The sequence below is a fragment of the Lagopus muta genome, chromosome 6, assembly GCF_023343835.1.
Source record: "Lagopus muta isolate bLagMut1 chromosome 6, bLagMut1 primary, whole genome shotgun sequence".
Lineage (NCBI taxonomy): Eukaryota > Metazoa > Chordata > Aves > Galliformes > Phasianidae > Lagopus > Lagopus muta.
In genome coordinates this window covers 17,792,894-17,811,379 of record NC_064438.1, presented here as the reverse complement: position 1 = coordinate 17,811,379, position 18,486 = coordinate 17,792,894, and the positions used below count along the sequence as shown (strand labels likewise).

At 40.0% G+C, this 18,486-nt stretch overlaps 2 protein-coding genes across 2 annotated transcripts in view; both read left to right on the top strand.

Moving 5' to 3' along the window:
• Positions 1-18,486, top strand: part of SHANK2 (SH3 and multiple ankyrin repeat domains 2) — a 372,036-nt gene that overhangs the window by 342,197 nt on the left and 11,353 nt on the right. The window contains exons 28-31 of the mRNA XM_048949837.1: positions 9,795-9,854; positions 10,101-10,231; positions 11,514-11,625; positions 12,768-15,180. Coding sequence (XP_048805794.1) covers positions 9,795-9,854; positions 10,101-10,231; positions 11,514-11,625; positions 12,768-15,180 — 2,716 coding nt within the window. The remainder of the gene's footprint in view (positions 1-9,794; positions 9,855-10,100; positions 10,232-11,513; positions 11,626-12,767; positions 15,181-18,486) is intronic.
• On the top strand, positions 105-10,102 carry LOC125695432 (uncharacterized). The gene is made up of 2 exons (XM_048949838.1): positions 105-295; positions 4,212-10,102. Exons 1-2 carry the CDS (start codon positions 217-219, stop codon positions 5,069-5,071), a joined length of 939 nt encoding a protein of 312 aa, XP_048805795.1. The 5' UTR covers positions 105-216; the 3' UTR covers positions 5,072-10,102.

The window sequence follows — 18,486 nt, the reverse complement described above, 5'->3', positions numbered from 1 at the left end:
CAGGTCCAGAGCAGCAGAGGCAGGTCCCAGGAAGCTCCCCAACTGTGGTACCGCTGTTGTTGAGCTCCTGGCCCACTTGTGGCCAAGGAACATCTCCACCTACCTGTCAGCAGGAAGACGGTACCCCACCCCTCACGTCCAGATCCACTGGTGGGGAATCTGAAAAGGAGATGTAAATGGAAAAGGCAACGGTCCAGTAGCAGAGGTGAAACAGAAATGGTGGGATTTCAAAAGGAGGGATTCTTAAAGAACAGCACATCTCAGGGGAGGGATCAACTGCCAGTCCAAGTGGCAGGTAAGGCACAACACAGGCATAAGTCACAAATGTTCTTCAGTGAACAAAAGTTAAAGAAATATCTCTGATGTCTCTGAAGCTTGTCTATATCCAAAGCCCTGCTCTGTTCTTGGCCTCTGTCTTGGTCTTCTATCCCTACAGTTGAATCAGTTGTTCAGTTCTCTATGTATCTCAACCAGATAACCTCTACAATTCTATATATGTCTAATAACTTGAAAGACTGTCATTAGGAAAGAATGGTACTGAATCCTGTGTCTCAAGGAGACAACATGGTGTAGCCATGCTTCAAAATGGTGAATGTATTCATGCACCCAGAGGCTCCATAATCCTAGCCACCATGTTCAGAGCAGCTCTCCTGTGGCCACCAGCAGCAATTGCACCACTGTTAAGCCACATCAGACCAAGCTCAGTATCTGCCCAGTGCAAACACCCTTACAGGTAGCCAGCTGTGCTGCAGAAACAGAAGACTGGTCTGACAGCAGGAAAGAAAGGAAGATAGTTAGGACTTTGATGTTGGTTCCCTAGTAACTCTTACAGGGACCACTTTAAAAACAGATTAAATATAACAAAATCAGTGAGGTAAAGGAGAAAAAAGCCTTCAAAAGCATTAAATTCCCATGTTACTTTTGGAAATATCTATATCGTACAGTGATCAAGCAATGAAGCTAAAGTGTGATGGGTCACTGACTTTGAGATCTTTGCATTTCTTTTACTTCATATGCATGCTCCTTTCTGGTTCCCTTACTTGATCATTTAAGGACCCAACTGGAAATCATGCCCTAACAGAGCAAGGAACATTAAATTAGAAACATAAAACAAGTCACAACTGTAAAGACTGTTAGTTTTTTGACTAATTACTAGGCATAAATATAAAAAGGCAAAACTCATGTATTTTGTCTGAAAGTTTTATGTGTCGCTGTGAGCAAGATTCTGTAGGTAGGAATGGAATGTAATGGAATTTGCTTCACACCTGAAGAAGCTAGTTGTGCTTCTTTGTACCCACTGTTTTTTAAGTTTGATTTTTAAAGAGAGATAATTTTTAAAGCCAATTAACAGCCAAGCAAGATCAACCATGTCAATACATTGGAAAATACACAGTCAATTTTGACTTGGCTGTCTTAATGCTCTCTCCTTATTTATTCACTTTTTAAGACCCACTTTGCTAAGGAAGTGAGGTAAAGGCAATTGGTTGAGGTAATGGTTTCAGCCAGCTTTAATCCTGCTGTTTAAAACGGAGAGCTTCTTCATTGGATAAGGACCGTTTACAGAAAAAACAAAGTTTTCCAGTGCCCTACTGTATGTAACTGGCACAACTTTTCCACAGCACTGACATAGCAACTGGTGCCATCACCTTAACAAGAATATAAGGTGACTTTTGATCATCAGGAAGTGGATTTATTGGGCAGAGACTGACACATTCATCACTGTGGTGTCAGCCATTGATCTTGAGGCAGATTTCCACTGTTGCTCGGCAGTGAACATAGTTTGTGTCAGACCATGCCTGTAACACGCCCTTGGTTTCTCCTCTGCCCATGACAATGCTTCACAAAGCTTCCAGAAGACAAAGTGACTAGAATTGTACTTTGTGATGTATAATAACAGTTAATGAATATTTCTTGCTAGTCAAGTTAACAAGCCTATGCTAAAACCTGTGAATGTATTCATTATTCATAAGTATTCGCCAATAGTTTCCACAGTTAACTTTCTCCCATGGGTTCTCACAGACTGTTTGCTTGGACTCTTTGTCATTTGTGTTATTGATCACCGTTGCCAGATGCTTTTTCTTTAGCCCTGAAGGCTGAGAGTATCAATTAGGAGGATTGGCAAATGGTACTCTTTCATAGAGAATTAGGGACTTTGCAAAAGAGTATTATACTTTTTTTCTGGTAAACTTTTCTTCACAAGCTTCTGGCAAATGTGTAAACATGCACAAATAACAAGTGTTGCTGTCCCCCTAAATCTGAACAATCTTTCCTCAGTGAAACTATTTACAGAAATACTCATAAATTAATGTGGATTTTTGAGTTTTTTCTTTTGTTTCAATTTTTGACTTTTAGTTTAGTTTAGTTCTATTACTTACCAATTGCTAGGTGGGCTCTGTTTAGATCATGTCAGGAAAATGGAGTTTTCAAATATGGGGAATTTTCTGATGATATACCTAAAAAAAATTCAAGGACATTTTGTATGACCACTGTATCTACCAGAATGAATATATATAACTCATTTTCTTTCTCCAATTCCGTACAATTTAACTGAAATGTGTGTTTGCTATGTGTGGTAAAAATAGATCCCCTGGTTTGATTTTTTTTCTTTTCTTTTCTTTCTTTATTACATGTGTGCTCAAATAAGAGAATGCTGAGAAATAACTGCATAGTCTTACAGTATAGTTGTTAAGAGAGATTTGTTAATGAGGAATTGCAGCTATGGCTGTATTAGTAAAGCAAAGGGGGAAAAGAACTGCGAAGGAAGAAGCAGATATTGCAGATATGTTGATATAGTCCCTTTCAAATCTCTTTGGAGTAGAAGAGCCAATGATTGCATGACAGTTTGTCCCTAAAATCCATTTTCATAAGGAAATCATGCCTTTTTATAAATACAATCTCATCCTCACTCTCCATAAAACATGCAACTGGACAGTAAACTAGATAGAGACATAGTGTGAATACTTTGAATGTGAATACTTTGAAGTAATGAATAAGTTAAATGCATAAATAACATCTGTGACTTTAGCATTAAAAGATCATAATTACATTATGCGGCACAGAATCCCTTTTAGAGCAGTATAATATTGAAGGCACTTGAGCACAGAAATTAAGATTGCAACATTAGAGTTAGGGTAGGCAGGGACTGATATAGAGGAGAAGGGATCCTTGGGTCTATCAGAAGGAGCTTTCGTTTTAAAACTATATAAAACAACAACAACAAAAACCCGTAAGAAAAAGAACAAAAGCACAACAAAACAAACAAAAACATACCCTGACTCATAAACAGAACCAGAAGTATTATTTTAACTTGACCTCAGCAATACCTTCCAGATGTAAGCTCGCAGCTTCATACTGAGGTCCAAAGAGCAGCATATAAAGTATTTCAAAGAGCAGAAATGAATCCTTACAGAATGACATTTTTCAAGACTGGGATGATAAGAGAGTAGGCATAACACTGCCGTGGGGAATCACTTGCACCCTGATTTCCACCATATGCCCTCAGGCAAGGGGAGAAGTAGACAGGGAAGGGCAGAGCTTACTTATTTTCAGAAGACAATAAGATCCTGGAGAGCAATGCCCTCAGATACCATTACTTACTCTTTGGAGAAAAGAACAAGAAAATCCAGCAGATGTGGGGGAGGGCATTGCTCACAGGATGAATGCTGTGGACAGCCACCACCTCTCGCAGCAGTGATTTAAGAGAGAATGCACTTAGGGGTGGGGGTGACGTGAGACGTCGGACAAAAGTGAAGATAGCCAGCAGTGCTTCAGAACAACAAAGGGCTGCCCTCAACCAGTGGTGGAGCACGTCTGACACCACAGGAAGCTCACTTGGACACTTGGCCCTGAGCTCATCCCAGGGATGTCTGACTGACACCACTGCAGTGCATAGGTGAGCTTTTTGATAGGTTCACTGACATTTCCTGTCACAGTCACAATGAGGTGAATTGGTAGCTCCTGCCTTGGGATGCAGCATGGCTGTGTGTGTTGTGGGTACAGGACAGTGTGCATTTATACGAAGAGCAGTTAATAATGTCAACTGCCACGTGCCCAATGCAGTCATTAAACTTTAGCCCGCCCTTCCGTTTGCCCAAACACATACACTCTGGCTTCCCAACTGGCTTCTTTCTATGTGTTGTCCAATGCATGTAGATACCTCCATCTGCCTGGCCTCAGATACAGTGGTTGTTGCTCCTCTATTTGATTGCCAGATGTCACTGGGGAACAAGATGGGGAGGTTCCTGGATCCTCGGGGCAAGCTGGCCGTCTCCGAGGGAGCTCGCCGTCCACGCCGGCTGAAGAACAGGAATCCTCGGTGCCTGCCTCTGACGAAGACTCACCGGCCAGGACCACAGAGAGCTGGCAGTGGCCGTTGTCCTCGTCTGAAACGCACAGCAACGTTGGGGAGGATTTTGAGGGATTTCAAACGCCAGCGCGGACTCCGGAGTGTACCATGGACATACAGTCTCCCGGGGATCAGTCACTCAGTAGGACTCCTCAGTTTGAAAGTGACTCTCCTGAGGAGGAGGGCAATGATGAGATGAATGAAGAGCACCGCGGTGTTGAGCCTGTCCCTAGGGATCGGGGTTGGAGAGGGCAGCCCCAGCTAACAGAGGGAGAGAAGCTGTTGATGGAAACCAACAGTAGGATTGTGCAGCTGCTGGAAAATATCAAGAGGGAGCATGCACAGTCCATGGGTCTCATGTCACAGTCCATGGGCCGCATGGAGCTGCAGCTGGGCATTGTGGCTACCTCCACAAGAGCCATCCATAACTACCTGTCAGAGATTTTAGCTTTTCTCAAGCAGCCACGGACGCAGGTCCTTGAAACACGCATCTCCCAAAGAGCCACCCCCCATGTCGAGTTAACCTGTGCCTCGACATGGACTGGTGAGGACGCAGTGGCAGCCTCCACTGTGTGCTTACCAGGGGCCGAAGGGACGAGCGACTCTCGAGAACCGCCGCAGGCCACGCTGCCTTGTCGCAGTGGCCGGCTGCAGAGAGCCATAACCGAGAGGGCCTCGTTGCCCATGCCTACACGCCAGGCAAAAGGGGGAGGGAAGAAAAAATAACCACACCGTAGGATTTTTAGGGTTTTTTTTAATGTGCCTGTCCTTTTAATTCTTAGCCATAAGGCCATCAGTGGCAGATTTCAACCATTTCCTACATTGGCTAACATTGTATTCTGGCTGACTAGATTAGTCTAACATTTTGTAGTTTATATTTGCACTGTTAACAATGTGTGCTGCTGGTATTTGAAGAACATTTGCCTCTGTTCTTTCACTTTAACTTCATACAAGCATTTTTTTACTCTGTGCCAGGCATTCATTGCTTTTCTTACAAATACAAGTCATTTCTTGAGGCAGCTGTTTTTTGAGTTTTCTTTCTCCATTATCCCATCCCCTCTGAGCAAGCATTCTGGAGTTGGTGGTAAGTATACAGGTCTTGGCAATACTCGCCTCCAAAACTGTGTTCGATCAGTCTTTGCCTGGTGTTTCTGGCATGCCAGCCTGAGGTGTTGGGGTTAGCCTGTACTGGATCATGATCATTCTTATCCTCTGTGGGTCTGACAAGCTCACTTTCTAAGACCCTCGGTGGAGCTAATCCACGTGTCTTGGCTATGTCTTATTAGAAGTAATGTTGCCAGGATCATACCTCATATTTATCTTTTGGGGCTTGTACAGTAATGTGCCACCAGATCTATCTAGGTACCTGACTCTCATTTTCAAAGTTCCTTTTACGATGGATCTGGTGGTTGGATGGGCAGCATTATTTTTCCTCTGAGAGAGTCTGGGATTTGAAACAGGAGTCACTAAGCAATGTGTTCTTGGGGATAAGAGCCATCTCCTTCACCAAATCTACTGGGAGGAGACTGTCCCCTGTAATTATCACAGATATTAATTATTTAAGAAAATGAAAAGAAAAAAAGAAAAAGAAAAAAAAAACTTGCCTAGCAGCCAGACCTCTTGAGAATGTAAATGTCATGACATGCTGTTGGGTATTGTGCTACTATGTCTGTGATTAAGAGTTTTTCATCAGAAATGACCTACGTGCTGATAAAATACAACTACTTTCTGTGCCTTTAGGCCATCTAATTTCCTGAGGGCTGGCACCCTGAGTAGAACATGGGTGCAATTGGTAACCCACAGGGCAGATGGAAATGCACTTTGCAATAAATTATTTTATATCTGTTGGTGCTGCCTCTCTCGGGGGAATTTAATATAGTGGCACTCAAATTGCTATATGCATGCAGAGGCATCAGACTGGCTTATCCATGTGGTATCCCTGACAGTTCTCTGGAAGGATGCTGTTACCAGGAGTCCCTTGAGCGTGGTAACTAATGATCACAGGTGTAGCATGGCTCCTGTGTTTGACTCTCCACATATCTTTGTAACATTTTGTAAAGATTTAGAGGAGTTTATATGGCGAAGCAGTGATGAATTCCTTCTTTGGCAAATACTAGAAAATAACTGTAGGCCTAAAAATCCTCTTCTGTGAATACAGCTGAACGGTGCTCTCTCTGTCCAGTGAGCCATAGCCTCTTCTTTCTCGTCTTTCTCTGAGACTGAAGTTAATCAAAATAAAGCACATACAACATTTTGTTATTCTACCAGTCAGCCACAGATTGCTCCCTTATAAGTGTGTGTGCGTGCGTGCTTGTGGCTGTACATTGTAAAATGAATGGTTTAATGATGAAATGCAGCTGGCATGGCCAACCTCCAGTGTAGGCTCTTTGCAGTAGAGAATATTTCTTCCCTTCCACCTACATCCAGCTGCGTTCCCTCTGAGACTACCATTGGAGGCGTTCTTCTTCAGTCACACTGCTGACACACTTTACACAAGGTGCAAATTTTTGTACCTCTTCCATGGCTTTTTTATACTTCTTTTTGTTAAAACTGTTTGTAAATGTATCCTCAGAGAATTTCCAATACAAGCTTGTAAGATTCCCCTCTCATTGATACAAGAAGCGCATGCTGTCGAATATTTAAGATCACAAGAAGGAGATGTGGGAGAGAAGCCCGTTAGTGAGCTTTGAGAAATTAGTCCAGTATGTGCGGCCTTCTGAACACTTGTTTCTGGTGCATACGTGGTTTGCACACTGGTACTGTGAATATGAACAGCTAAGCTAAAGGCAAAGACAAGTGGAAGTTTGTCCCAATATGCTTACATCTTATTTCTTTGGGATAAGTTTGAACAAAGCTGAATATAAATCAGCCAATTAATTTTCTTGGCCTAATTAATGTGTGTCTGATAATACAGTGAGAATGTTTTTATTTTACGTAGTATTTTCACTTCAAAAGTGTGGTGCAGTAGTGTGGTCAGATGCTAAGTAAGATTTTGATGTACTCTGCAGGACCCGCCATGTAGCTGCTGCCATTTAGAATAAATTGCATTCCACTGTAGTTTTGAAAACACACCCTCTGCTCTACCTTTGCGTTCGGATCAAAGACAGCAGAGAAAATCAAAGACATCTGCTGCGCAGATGCAGTAGTGCTGCTGTTGGAAAAACTGCCTGAGGAACACCTAAAGAGTTCCTTGCAAAGCAGCTTAAGCTGTCACCTGATCTCTCCCGTTGCTCACTGCTTTAGCTAGATGTGGAAAGACCCAAAACCACTTGAATGGGAGCAGTTATAGGGTGAGAGTGACTAAGAACATGTCCACAGGCAAGAAACCTGCAATAAACTCACACAGAATAAAGTTATTCCAGCTGGAAGTAGTAGGTGGTATTAATAATTGGTACCAACTGATATTTTGGTCAGATCTTAAATTAAGATCTGACTTATAGTGTTGTCTAGCAAAATCAGTGCAGTTGGAGAGTATGTATGTTTCATCCCCAAACAAATATTTTCATGCTTTTCAAGTGTCTGTCATAGCCTCATCACTCTTTCCCTGTAGCTTTTTGTTGTCTGAATGGGTATATGGTTACATGTGTCTGTTAAAATAAAAGGGGATCCTTGTTCTTACATGGTATATTTATATTTCTTATTTACAGATTTTGAGTACCTAATGCCTCATTTTCACAAACTTCCTTCTCTCTCAATCCCAAAGACCAGTTTTTAGGCCTTCTGGGATGATAAAAAAGGGTGGGAAAGACTTAACGTGAAATTTCTCCACCCTTGAAGCTCTTGGTGATAGATCCCCTAAGTACAGTTTTACGGTCTAGCCATATTTTTGTTGTATAGGTCAAATGTTAATGGTGACACTGTTGCTTTATGATGCCTTTTGCTGAGCAGAAGTGCAGATATTTTTCCTTCAGAAGGTCAAAGTTTGTATTACAAAATCTTATGAAATGTGACTTGAAGTTTATTTTATTTTTGAATACATGTGATGGTTTTAAGATTTTTTTTCTTCCTTTCACCAAATGATTTTAAACACTCAGAAATAAAGCAGACCAATGAAAAAAAAAAAAAAAAAAGTCAAACGATAACTTCAATTGAATAGAAACAGCAACATCACACTTGTGAGAAAGTTTTCAACAGTGTTCTGATTCTCCCTAATCTTTCCGTTCCTGCCTGCTCCCTGACCCTCTGTGACACTAAAATAACCACTCCTAGGACAACCTGCTTTCTAACCAGAGGGCTAAAAGTTCTTCCCTCTCTTCTTCTCCTGCTTAAAATGTCATCCTTGCATCTGCCAGATCTACTGTTTAGAGGGACCAAAAACTTTTTTCCTCCTGCCTTATTCCCATCCATATCCATATCCAGGGCCCTGAGTATGCTGCTCTCCAGTGAGAGGTAAAGCTTAAATCCCTTAATCTGATGCTTTGCAGACTAGCATCATCTGTAGACTGCCAAAAGCCTGCTTTTTTTTTTCAGTCTGTAATAACCTAATGGAATAGATACCCTTTTCTGCTGAAATAAAAATTGAACATTTGGGAGGTGGATCTAATTGCTGAAAATTAACAGTGCTCCTGCTCATGTTGTGAAAGCCTAGTAGCCAGGCTAAGATATTCCATTTATATAAGTATCACAGCCAATATAACTGATCTCTACTCTGGTGAGACTTCAAAGGAAAAGACACTAAATTAAGATAATTATTAAGTACAGAATAATCAATATGGTGCAGTCCATTTTTTCTTAGGGAGGCAAACATGTTGAAAGGGGTAGAAAGGAAACTTGTTGGTATGGTCTAACTTTGGATTCTAGTACAGGTTCAGAAATCAAACTGTTCTGCTGGCTTGGGCTACTCATTTAATTTCTCCATGCCTTAGTTTTGTAGTAGTAGAAGTAGCAATAAAGGAGCTGTAAGGCTATAATTAGTTGATTGGTGCTTGGAGGTCCTCAGTCTAAGGAATGTAATAAACACTGATGAATCTTGTTTGTGACCACAGTTGGAACTGGGGCTAAAGCAAATGCTCTTAAGTTCAGAAGATCTCGATCAAAGATTTTTCCCTGTATTTTATCGTCATGCCATGTGAATCAGTAAATTAGAATCCCAAATCCAAATGTTGAAGTTGTCATTCTGATTTGGACTTTGACTGTTTGGTCTGTTTCTGACCACAGCTAAATACGTTCCCAAAGTTAATAAAATAATAATAATTAAAAAAACAAATATTCAAATTTCATTTAAAGAATGATGCTGTTGCTTATAATGCTAATCTTATAATCCAAAATCATATAGGTTAAGACATGATTAATTGAGGAAAATAGGCATAAAAGAGCACTTCTGGAGTACTTGTTATTGTCCAAAATATCTCTGAAATTCTGATGACTAAGTACAGTCTGCTTATCTCTATTTGAAACAGTTCTTTACAGATTCATTATTTCTAAAGGTCTTCTTTCCATTTCTATATAGATATTGTCCCTTCACATTTTGAAGGTTTGAAGAAGAGGATTGTTTTTCGAGTCACACTAAGTAAACATTAAATGCATGCAGGCTTAAAACTAAAGCATGCATGTTATGTAGCAGCAATAAAAAGTGCTCGGCTTGCACGACTTATGATGCTCAAGCATTGCCTTGTTAAAATGCCAAAAAGAAAAAAAACCTTTTTCTTTGCATTTTTTTTTTGAAAAGTAAATCTCTTCCTTTGACCTTGCAATACTTAATTTTTCAGGTTTTGGACAAATGATATTTATTTTACTGAATACTTTTATATTACAGATAAGGTGGATGAAATAGTACCAGTTTCCAAGCCATCAAGAATTGCAGACAATGCAACTGTGGATTCAAGAGTGGCAACTATTAAACAGCGGCCTTCTAGTAGATGTTTTCCCTCAGCTACAGATATGAATGTGAGTGGTAGCTACAAAGTACTGCTTTCGCTTCTGAAACTGTGTGGAAAGGGTACTTGCTAGTGTACAAAGTTTAAACCACAATAGAAATGAATTTTTAAAAAATGCATTATGTGCTCATGCTGATTTTATTACCTTGTAGCCTTGATCTATATTTCTGATAATAATTCATTTAACAGAAGAGCCTTTGGGCTCCTAAAAACTTTTGTTGTATTCTTATATCTACTCTGAGATTGTCATTTCAACAACATTGCTATCTTGGTGTTACTGAAACAGAAGTAAGTGACCTTACTCTGTCCTTAATGTCACCCAGTGAGATAACAGTGAGCTCTAACTTGAAAGTGTCAGTACAAAACTAAGGCCAAACAAAAAAAAAAGTCACTGAAAATTGAAGTATGTTAATTCAGTTTCAGTGCCAGAATTAGTGCAGCCACACAATTTCCACTAACGTGAAGGTTTCTACAAGTTCGTTTTTTTTATTGTTCATAACGGCCTATATAATATCTTGATGAAATAATACATGATGATTTGTAGGGGAAGAATTGACATTAGTACTATAGTGGATAGTAAAAATTTAATTTCCAGAACTCTGCAATTGGATTCCTCAATTGTAGAATTTACTTTTACAGAACTTATGTGTGAAAAAATAATTGTTCTTCTTGCATTTTAGATGTACACTTTGGTGTTCTCAGTAGCTTGGGAAGGAAGAAAATAGAGACTGTTTCATGACAGAAAACAGATAGTTGTGTGATAACCTATGTTAAAGGGCAGTTGAGTGCATTGGGATTCAGGGGACATTCTGCAGTTCCTAGGTGATAATCTGTCTTTCTATGTAACCTTGTGCAAGGCACCATCTGTGCAAGACCCAAGGAGTAGGTCTGTCGCTCAGTAGTGAAGAGAGCGTATGGCCTGGTGGAAAGTGAACATTTGTACCTGTGCAGTGTGTGGCAATGTTTTGGAAGTGAGTGAAATGAAATGCAATTGCTCAGGCTTCCTTTCTCGCAGCACACCGAATGTGCTGTAAACTTAACATATTGCCTTGTAAATAATTTCAACTAAATCTACTTACAACTGTTGTCATTTTATTAACATATAAGTAAATCTCAGCCTTCCCCTTCTCTCTGCATCCTTCTTCGAAGAACAGCAAATTTGCTGTTCTCCATAAGAATTCCTAAGAGGGTTAGGTAGTGGATTAGTTGATGTGAGTGGACAGTTATTTACATGTGGGAGAAAGTTCTGCATTCTTTAATGCTTGTGGGTTCTTCTGTTTGCTTTCTTATAGTCTATGTATGAGAGACAGGGTATTGCTGTGATGACGCCCACTGTACCAGGGAGTCCACAAGGTCCTTTTCTGGGTATACCTCGGGGTACAATGAGAAGACAAAAATCTATAGGTAAAATGTTCCTCATGCATAGTTCATTTGTGCATTATTCACCTCTTTTAGTAATTCACCTCTTTTTGTACTTTCTTTCTTAAAGCATATTTCTCTAACACCTTTACTTCAGTGAATGATTTTATTTTTTCTTTATACAAAAGTTCATGGAAAAATAAGTTTTTGTTTAATTTCTACATATAGCTTTAATAGCAGTAGGCAAGTGTTATGGAATTCTGATTTAATTCCTTTCTTTAAAATATTTCCTTTGTCCAAAAACAATAGTGAGAGAAAAAAAAAAAAAAAACAAAAAAAAAACCCACCAATATTATTGCAAAGTATTACCTAGGGCAAAATGTTATTCATTTTTATTTTGCTGTTGAGACAGAAGTGTTGTAATGCTGTGTAGTCATTTACAAAGTAATCCCTATTGATCAAAGGGAATAAACATCACTTCCATTTCATTCCAAAGAATTGTGTCAATTAATGATTAAACAAAATAGGAAAAAAAAAAAAAGAGCAAATAAAATTTGAACTTGTTTTGTTCTGGGTAATCTTAGTAGTGATATTTCTCAATTTAAAAACACATTACACTGATGTAAAATTGGCCTTCTAAATTCTCCTATTATCGAGTTTATTTATGTTAAAAGCCATATTTGTAATAATGTAATGACATCTTTTGAAATAAACCCATATGATTTTTTCCCAGTAGAATCTTCCCAGTCCCTTTGCTAAGTTTCAGTGCATCTTAAAAATTCATTAGGTTTCTAAGTTGCATTATTTTATGCATTTGGAAATCGCTAGAGCCAGGCATAAGCTCTTTTTTCATTCAGAACATCTTCCCTCCTCAATAATTGTGGAAGAAAATGTGCTTCTCTACAGCTACCTTGATGATACATAAACAAAACATTTGCCTCCACATGAATGATCAGTTTAATTAAAATTCTGTAGCATCCTTTTTAATTCTGGCATCTGGTCTCTGGTTCTCTTTTCAACAAGAAAAATACTTATTGTTTGAATGAGGCAAAAGACCATTTTTGTAATTTCATACAGGCCTTGTGCCATGTGAATTACACCCTTGCATTTTAGGCTGGCTACAGAGATGGTACAATATGAGGGATTCCAGTGGAAGGCAGTGTTTTAATATGCTTTCTGATTTTTAGGAATAACAGAGGAAGAACGGCAGTTTTTGGCTCCTCCTATGCTGAAGTTTACCAGAAGTCTTTCAATGCCTGACACCTCTGAAGATATTCCTCCACCACCGCAGTCCTTACCCCCTTCACCACCACCACCTTCTCCCTCTCTGTACAACGCTCCCAAATCCCCAACGTCAAGGAGCTATGGAACTATCAAACCTCCATTTAATCAGAATTCAGGTGCAAAAATTTCTTTGGTTAGGCCTGAAAATGTGGGAACAATGATGAGGGACAAAGGGATCTATTACAGACGAGAACTGGACCGTTACTCTCTGGACTCTGAGGACCTGTACAGTCGGAGTGCCACAGCTCAGGCAAATTTCAGGAACAAGAGAGGTCAGATGCCTGAAAACCCATATTCTGAGGTTGGGAAGATTGCAAGCAAAGCAGTTTATGTACCGGCCAAACCAGCAAGGCGGAAGGGGATGCTAGTTAAACAATCCAATGTTGAAGATAGTCCAGAAAAGACCTGCTCTATTCCAATCCCCACAATTATTGTGAAAGAGCCGTCCACCAGCAGCAGCGGGAAGAGCAGCCAAGGGAGCAGCATGGAAATTGACCCTCAGTCTTCAGAACAACCTGGGCAACTCCGACCTGATGACAGTTTAGGTGTCAGCAGTCCATTTGCAGCAGCCATTGCTGGAGCAGTGAGGGACAGGGAAAAGCGGCTGGAAGCGAGGCGTAATTCTCCAGCCTTCCTCTCCACAGACCTAGGAGATGAAGATGTTGGACTAACACCACCAACACCACGTATGAGGCAATCTAAATTTACTGATGAAGCAATGTTTAGTAGTGAAGATGGCTTTAGGCAGCTTATGTCACCATCTCCAATTCCCGCACCTAGAGAGCCTGAAAATCTTTTTAATAGCAGTGATCCCAGCAATCAAAGCGATGCAAGGACATTAAATACTTCGTCCAAAACGAAGGGTACTGAAAACAGTACAGCGGCAGCTAAGTCCACAAATGCATCCACCTCCGATAATTACGTTCACCCGGTCACAGGAAAGCTGCTAGATCCAAACTCACCGCTAGCCCTCGCTCTCTCTGCCAGGGACAGAGCCATGAAAGAACAAACACAGCAGATTCCAGGCAAAGTGGACACTGTTAAGGCTGACCTTAATAAACCACTTTACATCGATACAAAGCTGAGACCCAATATTGAAACAACATTTCCTGTTACTGCTACTGTCTCTAGGCAAAATACTCGTGGTCCACTACGAAGGCAGGAGACTGAGAACAAGTATGAAACAGATGCAGGGAAAGAAAAGAAGGCTGAAGAGAAGAAAAATATGTTGATAAACATTGTGGATACTTCACAGCAGAAGTCAGCTGGCTTATTAATGGTTCATACCGTGGACACAGCAAAGTCAGATGATACGCCTGAGGATGAAGAGGAAAAGGGAGCTGAAATGGAACCGAGCCCCGAAAACTCCCTGACAGAGAGGCCAGAGGGGAGTGAGGAAGCTGAAAGTGAGCTGAACGTGCCTGCTGTGCCTGAGCCACCGGCATCTCCCTGCAAAACCATTGTGGCGGCGAGCTCTGTCGACGACCCAGTCATCTTGCCCTTCCGCATCCCCCCACCACCCTTAGCATCAGTTGATATTGATGAAGAATTTATTTTTACTGAGCCACTACCACCCCCCTTAGAGTTTGCCAACAGCTTTGACATCCCTGACGACCGCTCGGTGCCCGCTTCAGCTCTCACGGACTTGATTAAGCAAAGGAAAAACGGCACACCCTCACCTGCGCCATTCGTCACCAGCCAGCCAACCAATTCTTTAGACAGTAAAAAGCAAGTGGGTCTTTCAAACTGTTTGCCTGCCTCCTTTCTGCCACCCCCTGATAGCTTTGACAACGTCACTGACTCTGGGATTGAGGAGGTAGACAGTCGGAGTAGTAGTGACCATCACTTAGAGACAACCAGCACTATCTCAACAGTGTCCAGCATCTCTACCTTATCCTCGGAAGGGTGCGAGAACGTGGATACTTGTACAGTCTATGCAGATGGGCAAACATTTCTGGTGGACAAACCCCCAGTACCTCCTAAGCCAAAAATGAAGCCCATAATCAACAAAAGCAATGCACTTTACAAGGATGCGCTAATTGAAGAAACTGTAGACAGCTTTGTTATTCCTCCTCCCGCTCCACCCCCACCTCCCATCAGTGCGCAGCCCAATATGGCAAAGGTTGTTCCCCAGAGGACATCTAAGCTATGGGGGGATGTGACGGAGGTGAAAAGCCCAATTCTCTCAGGCCCAAAGGCTAATGTTATTAGTGAATTGAACTCAATACTCCAGCAAATGAATAGAGAGAAATCCTCAAAGCCAGGGGAAGGATTGGAGTCACCTACTGGAACAAAAACTGCAAGTCTCAGTACAAGGTAAATGTAAATAACCAAATAATTTACCAAACAAGTCTTGATTTTTTTCATCTCTCCCTAACTTTTACTATTACACAAGTTAAAAAAGAATATACCTTTTATTGTACATACTTGTTACATGCATAGTCTCTGATGAACAATTTTACAGAGGGCAAGATTTTCCTATATCACCAAGGTTTCTGTCATCTAGGACAGGGGCTCACTCAGTATTCTCCACTTTCCGAGGTGGTTTGCACAAGCCTGTCAGTTGTTTTGACATGAGTTACTTAGATTTAGGTTTAAGTAGCACTCTTTATTTTTTTCCTTTCAAAATGTGATAATTTAATTTTTGTTCAGTCTCACGGCTTATTTTGGCTTCAAACAGGTAAAAAAATGTTTTTGTCTAGGCTTACTTCACATTCACTGCACGATATTTGATTTTTACTTGAATCTCTAATAATCCACCCTATGAAGAAGTATGAGGTCTGCTCCAAACTTAATGCCATCTTTTTTATTATGTTGGCCCATTATGTCAGAGGTGGACGTTGGTGGTATGGTAGCAGAGGTTGAGCCTCCCCACCGTTATTCCATTGCATTTTATTGCTGTGCAACAGATGGCAGCGGAGGGGCAGTCTGACCAAGTGGTGTCTGACATGGAAATGTGTATGCAGCAAAAGTTTGGAATTGAATTCCTCCATGCAGAAAAAGATGCCACACGCTGGCTTTCATTAATGCTTTCTGAACATTTATAGAGACCACATAGCGGATGTGAGCAGAGTGAGGCAATGTGTGGTGCGTTTCAGCAGTGGTGACAGCGAGAGCGAGTCACCTCCGCTAATGCGGATGTTTATGAGTGCGACATGCAAATCCTTGTTCACCACTGGCAAAAATGCATAGTTAATAGTGGTGACTATGTTGAAAAACAATGTTTTGTAGCTAGGAATTTGCTCCATCAAAGTAGTCTTGTTCTGTTCTTGGTATTTGTTGTAAAAAGGAAATAAATAGGAGACATTACTTTTGGAGTGAGCTAAGTATGAAGCCATCTTAGAAAATTTCTTTCTGGCATCACTTTGCATTGTTCGTAGTTTTGCTAAATGATTAATTTATTGTCTCTAATCACTCAGCTTTACTGGGTTTAAGTTCTTACTTTCGGTTGTCAGTGCTTGCTAGTGAATAGTAGTGATGTCTACAGGTTCAAAAGTGTGGCTCATTTCACCAAACAGCACAATCCTTGTAGTGCAGTGTAATGCATTTCCAGAGAAGTTATATCAAAAAGTACTTAGAGTTGTCAGACACCATTAGATAAATTCATAGATAATTGTGTAGTCACTTTTCTCTGGAATATGGTGAAGTTTGCAGCAGTTAAATGGACCTTTTACTGAAGTATTGCGTATTGTTTGTCCTTTCCTGCATCAAAGAAATTGGGTTTTTGGGGATTTTTTTTTTTTTTTTTTTTTTCAGCGATACAGTGCTGATTTTGCTTATTAAAAAAGGCAACCCTAAAGTAAATTTTATTATAATTATTCTGCTGGATAATAAATAACCTGGCCTTTGAAAAACTACTATTCTTCGCATGCATTAAGATGATTTTCTTTTAGGGAAAGGATGGCTCTGTTAAATGCAAATGATTACTTATTCAGAAAGCAGTGTGATCACAAGCCTCAGGGTCAGGCCATTACATTATTTCTTTCAAGCTGTAAGTTATTAAATGGTCACAGGATGGTATGGAGGTTATATGTCTTTTAGGATGAAAGGGTGGAAGAGAAATGCCGGAATTCTGGAATTCCTATCAGTATTGTTTGACTAATTGGTGTAGAAATTGAGTTGCCTGTATGGGAAAAGCTTTTAGTGTAATGAGAACTATACAATGAAAAGATATATAGTGGCTGCTTGACCAAGACAGTCTTAACCAAAGTTAGCACAACAACTGAACCCTGCCTATGTAAGTTTGAAAATATCTTGGGTAAGCATAAAATCAAAAGTTGTGCGCTAAGTTTGAATCATCTTGCAGATGACTCCAAGAGTTTCAATTTGTTTTATTCTGCCTATGTCTTCAATTTTCTGCTTGGGCTTCGTCCTTTAAAGTCATATGAACGTGTTGCCTCTGACTTCATATATATATAATATGTTTATTATCTTGCATATTTTATATGATAGTTATTTCCAGGTTGCAGTGTAGGTCTTTATCATTATTTTATTAGTTAATAACCAAGGCAACGTACAGTAAATATACTGCATTTTTGAGAGAAAAAAATGAGAAGTAGAAGCAAATAGTTACCTCTTTTCTGTGAAAAGAAATTTATGCCAATAGAAAGGACACAAAAAATAATTTGCACAACTAATTCACTTTACTTGAGAAATGAAAATAATCATGTAAGAAAGAACTATACCATATGTATGTCATTTTAGAGAAAAATCTTGGACAGCAATTGGAAATTATTTTGCTTTTCTGTCCTTTAGTCTTTTTAATTCTTACAACTCAGCTTTGGCAAACAATTTTTGTTATGGACTATAGAGTCTATAGAGACAAGTGTTGACCTAAAACTTGAACACGGGAAGTTCCGTAGTAACATGCGATAAGTATGGTGGAGTACTGGAACAGGCTGTACAGAGAGGTTGTGGAGTGTCTTTCTATGGTGATATTCAAGACCCATCTGGATCTATTGTATGGAACCTGCTTTACTTGGAGGGTTGGACTCAGTGATCTCTTGAGGTCACTTCCAATCCCTGCAATTCTGTGATTCTGTGACTCCATTTGGAAGTAAAAACTCACAAGGAATAATTTAAATCTGGCTGAAATCCTACTTCTTTCCTGAGAAGTCTGCCTAAATGTGTGTATTTGCAAACTAGAGAGAGGGATCTTGAGCTATAAAAAATAATGAAGTCGAACCTTGTCCAGCTCTGAGACTAGAGAGGGTGAGGGAGGATCAATTTCTGAGCTGGAGAAAGAGTGGGAAGGAGGGAGCAAAAGGCTAGCAGCAATATTATCACAGTGGAGAAGTGCTCCAATTTCTGTTTTTCGTTTTGTTATATATGTCCTGGACTGCCTATGTTTAATATCAGTTCTGCTCTTGGAAGTGCCTACATAAAGGCTGTGGATGCATAGTAAATGCTTCCCAGACAAAGCCTTATTTTAACTGCTTTTTTTTCTACTTTACCTTTAAAATGTTAAATAAATTACAGCCTTTCTAGCCTGATCGCATGATTGACACATTTTTTTACAAAGTCATAATGTATTATGATCAGGGAATACCATCTTGCCAAAGTATGAAAGTTAATATTTCAATTGTAAAGCTAAAATTTTTCACTTTTTTTTCTCATATTATA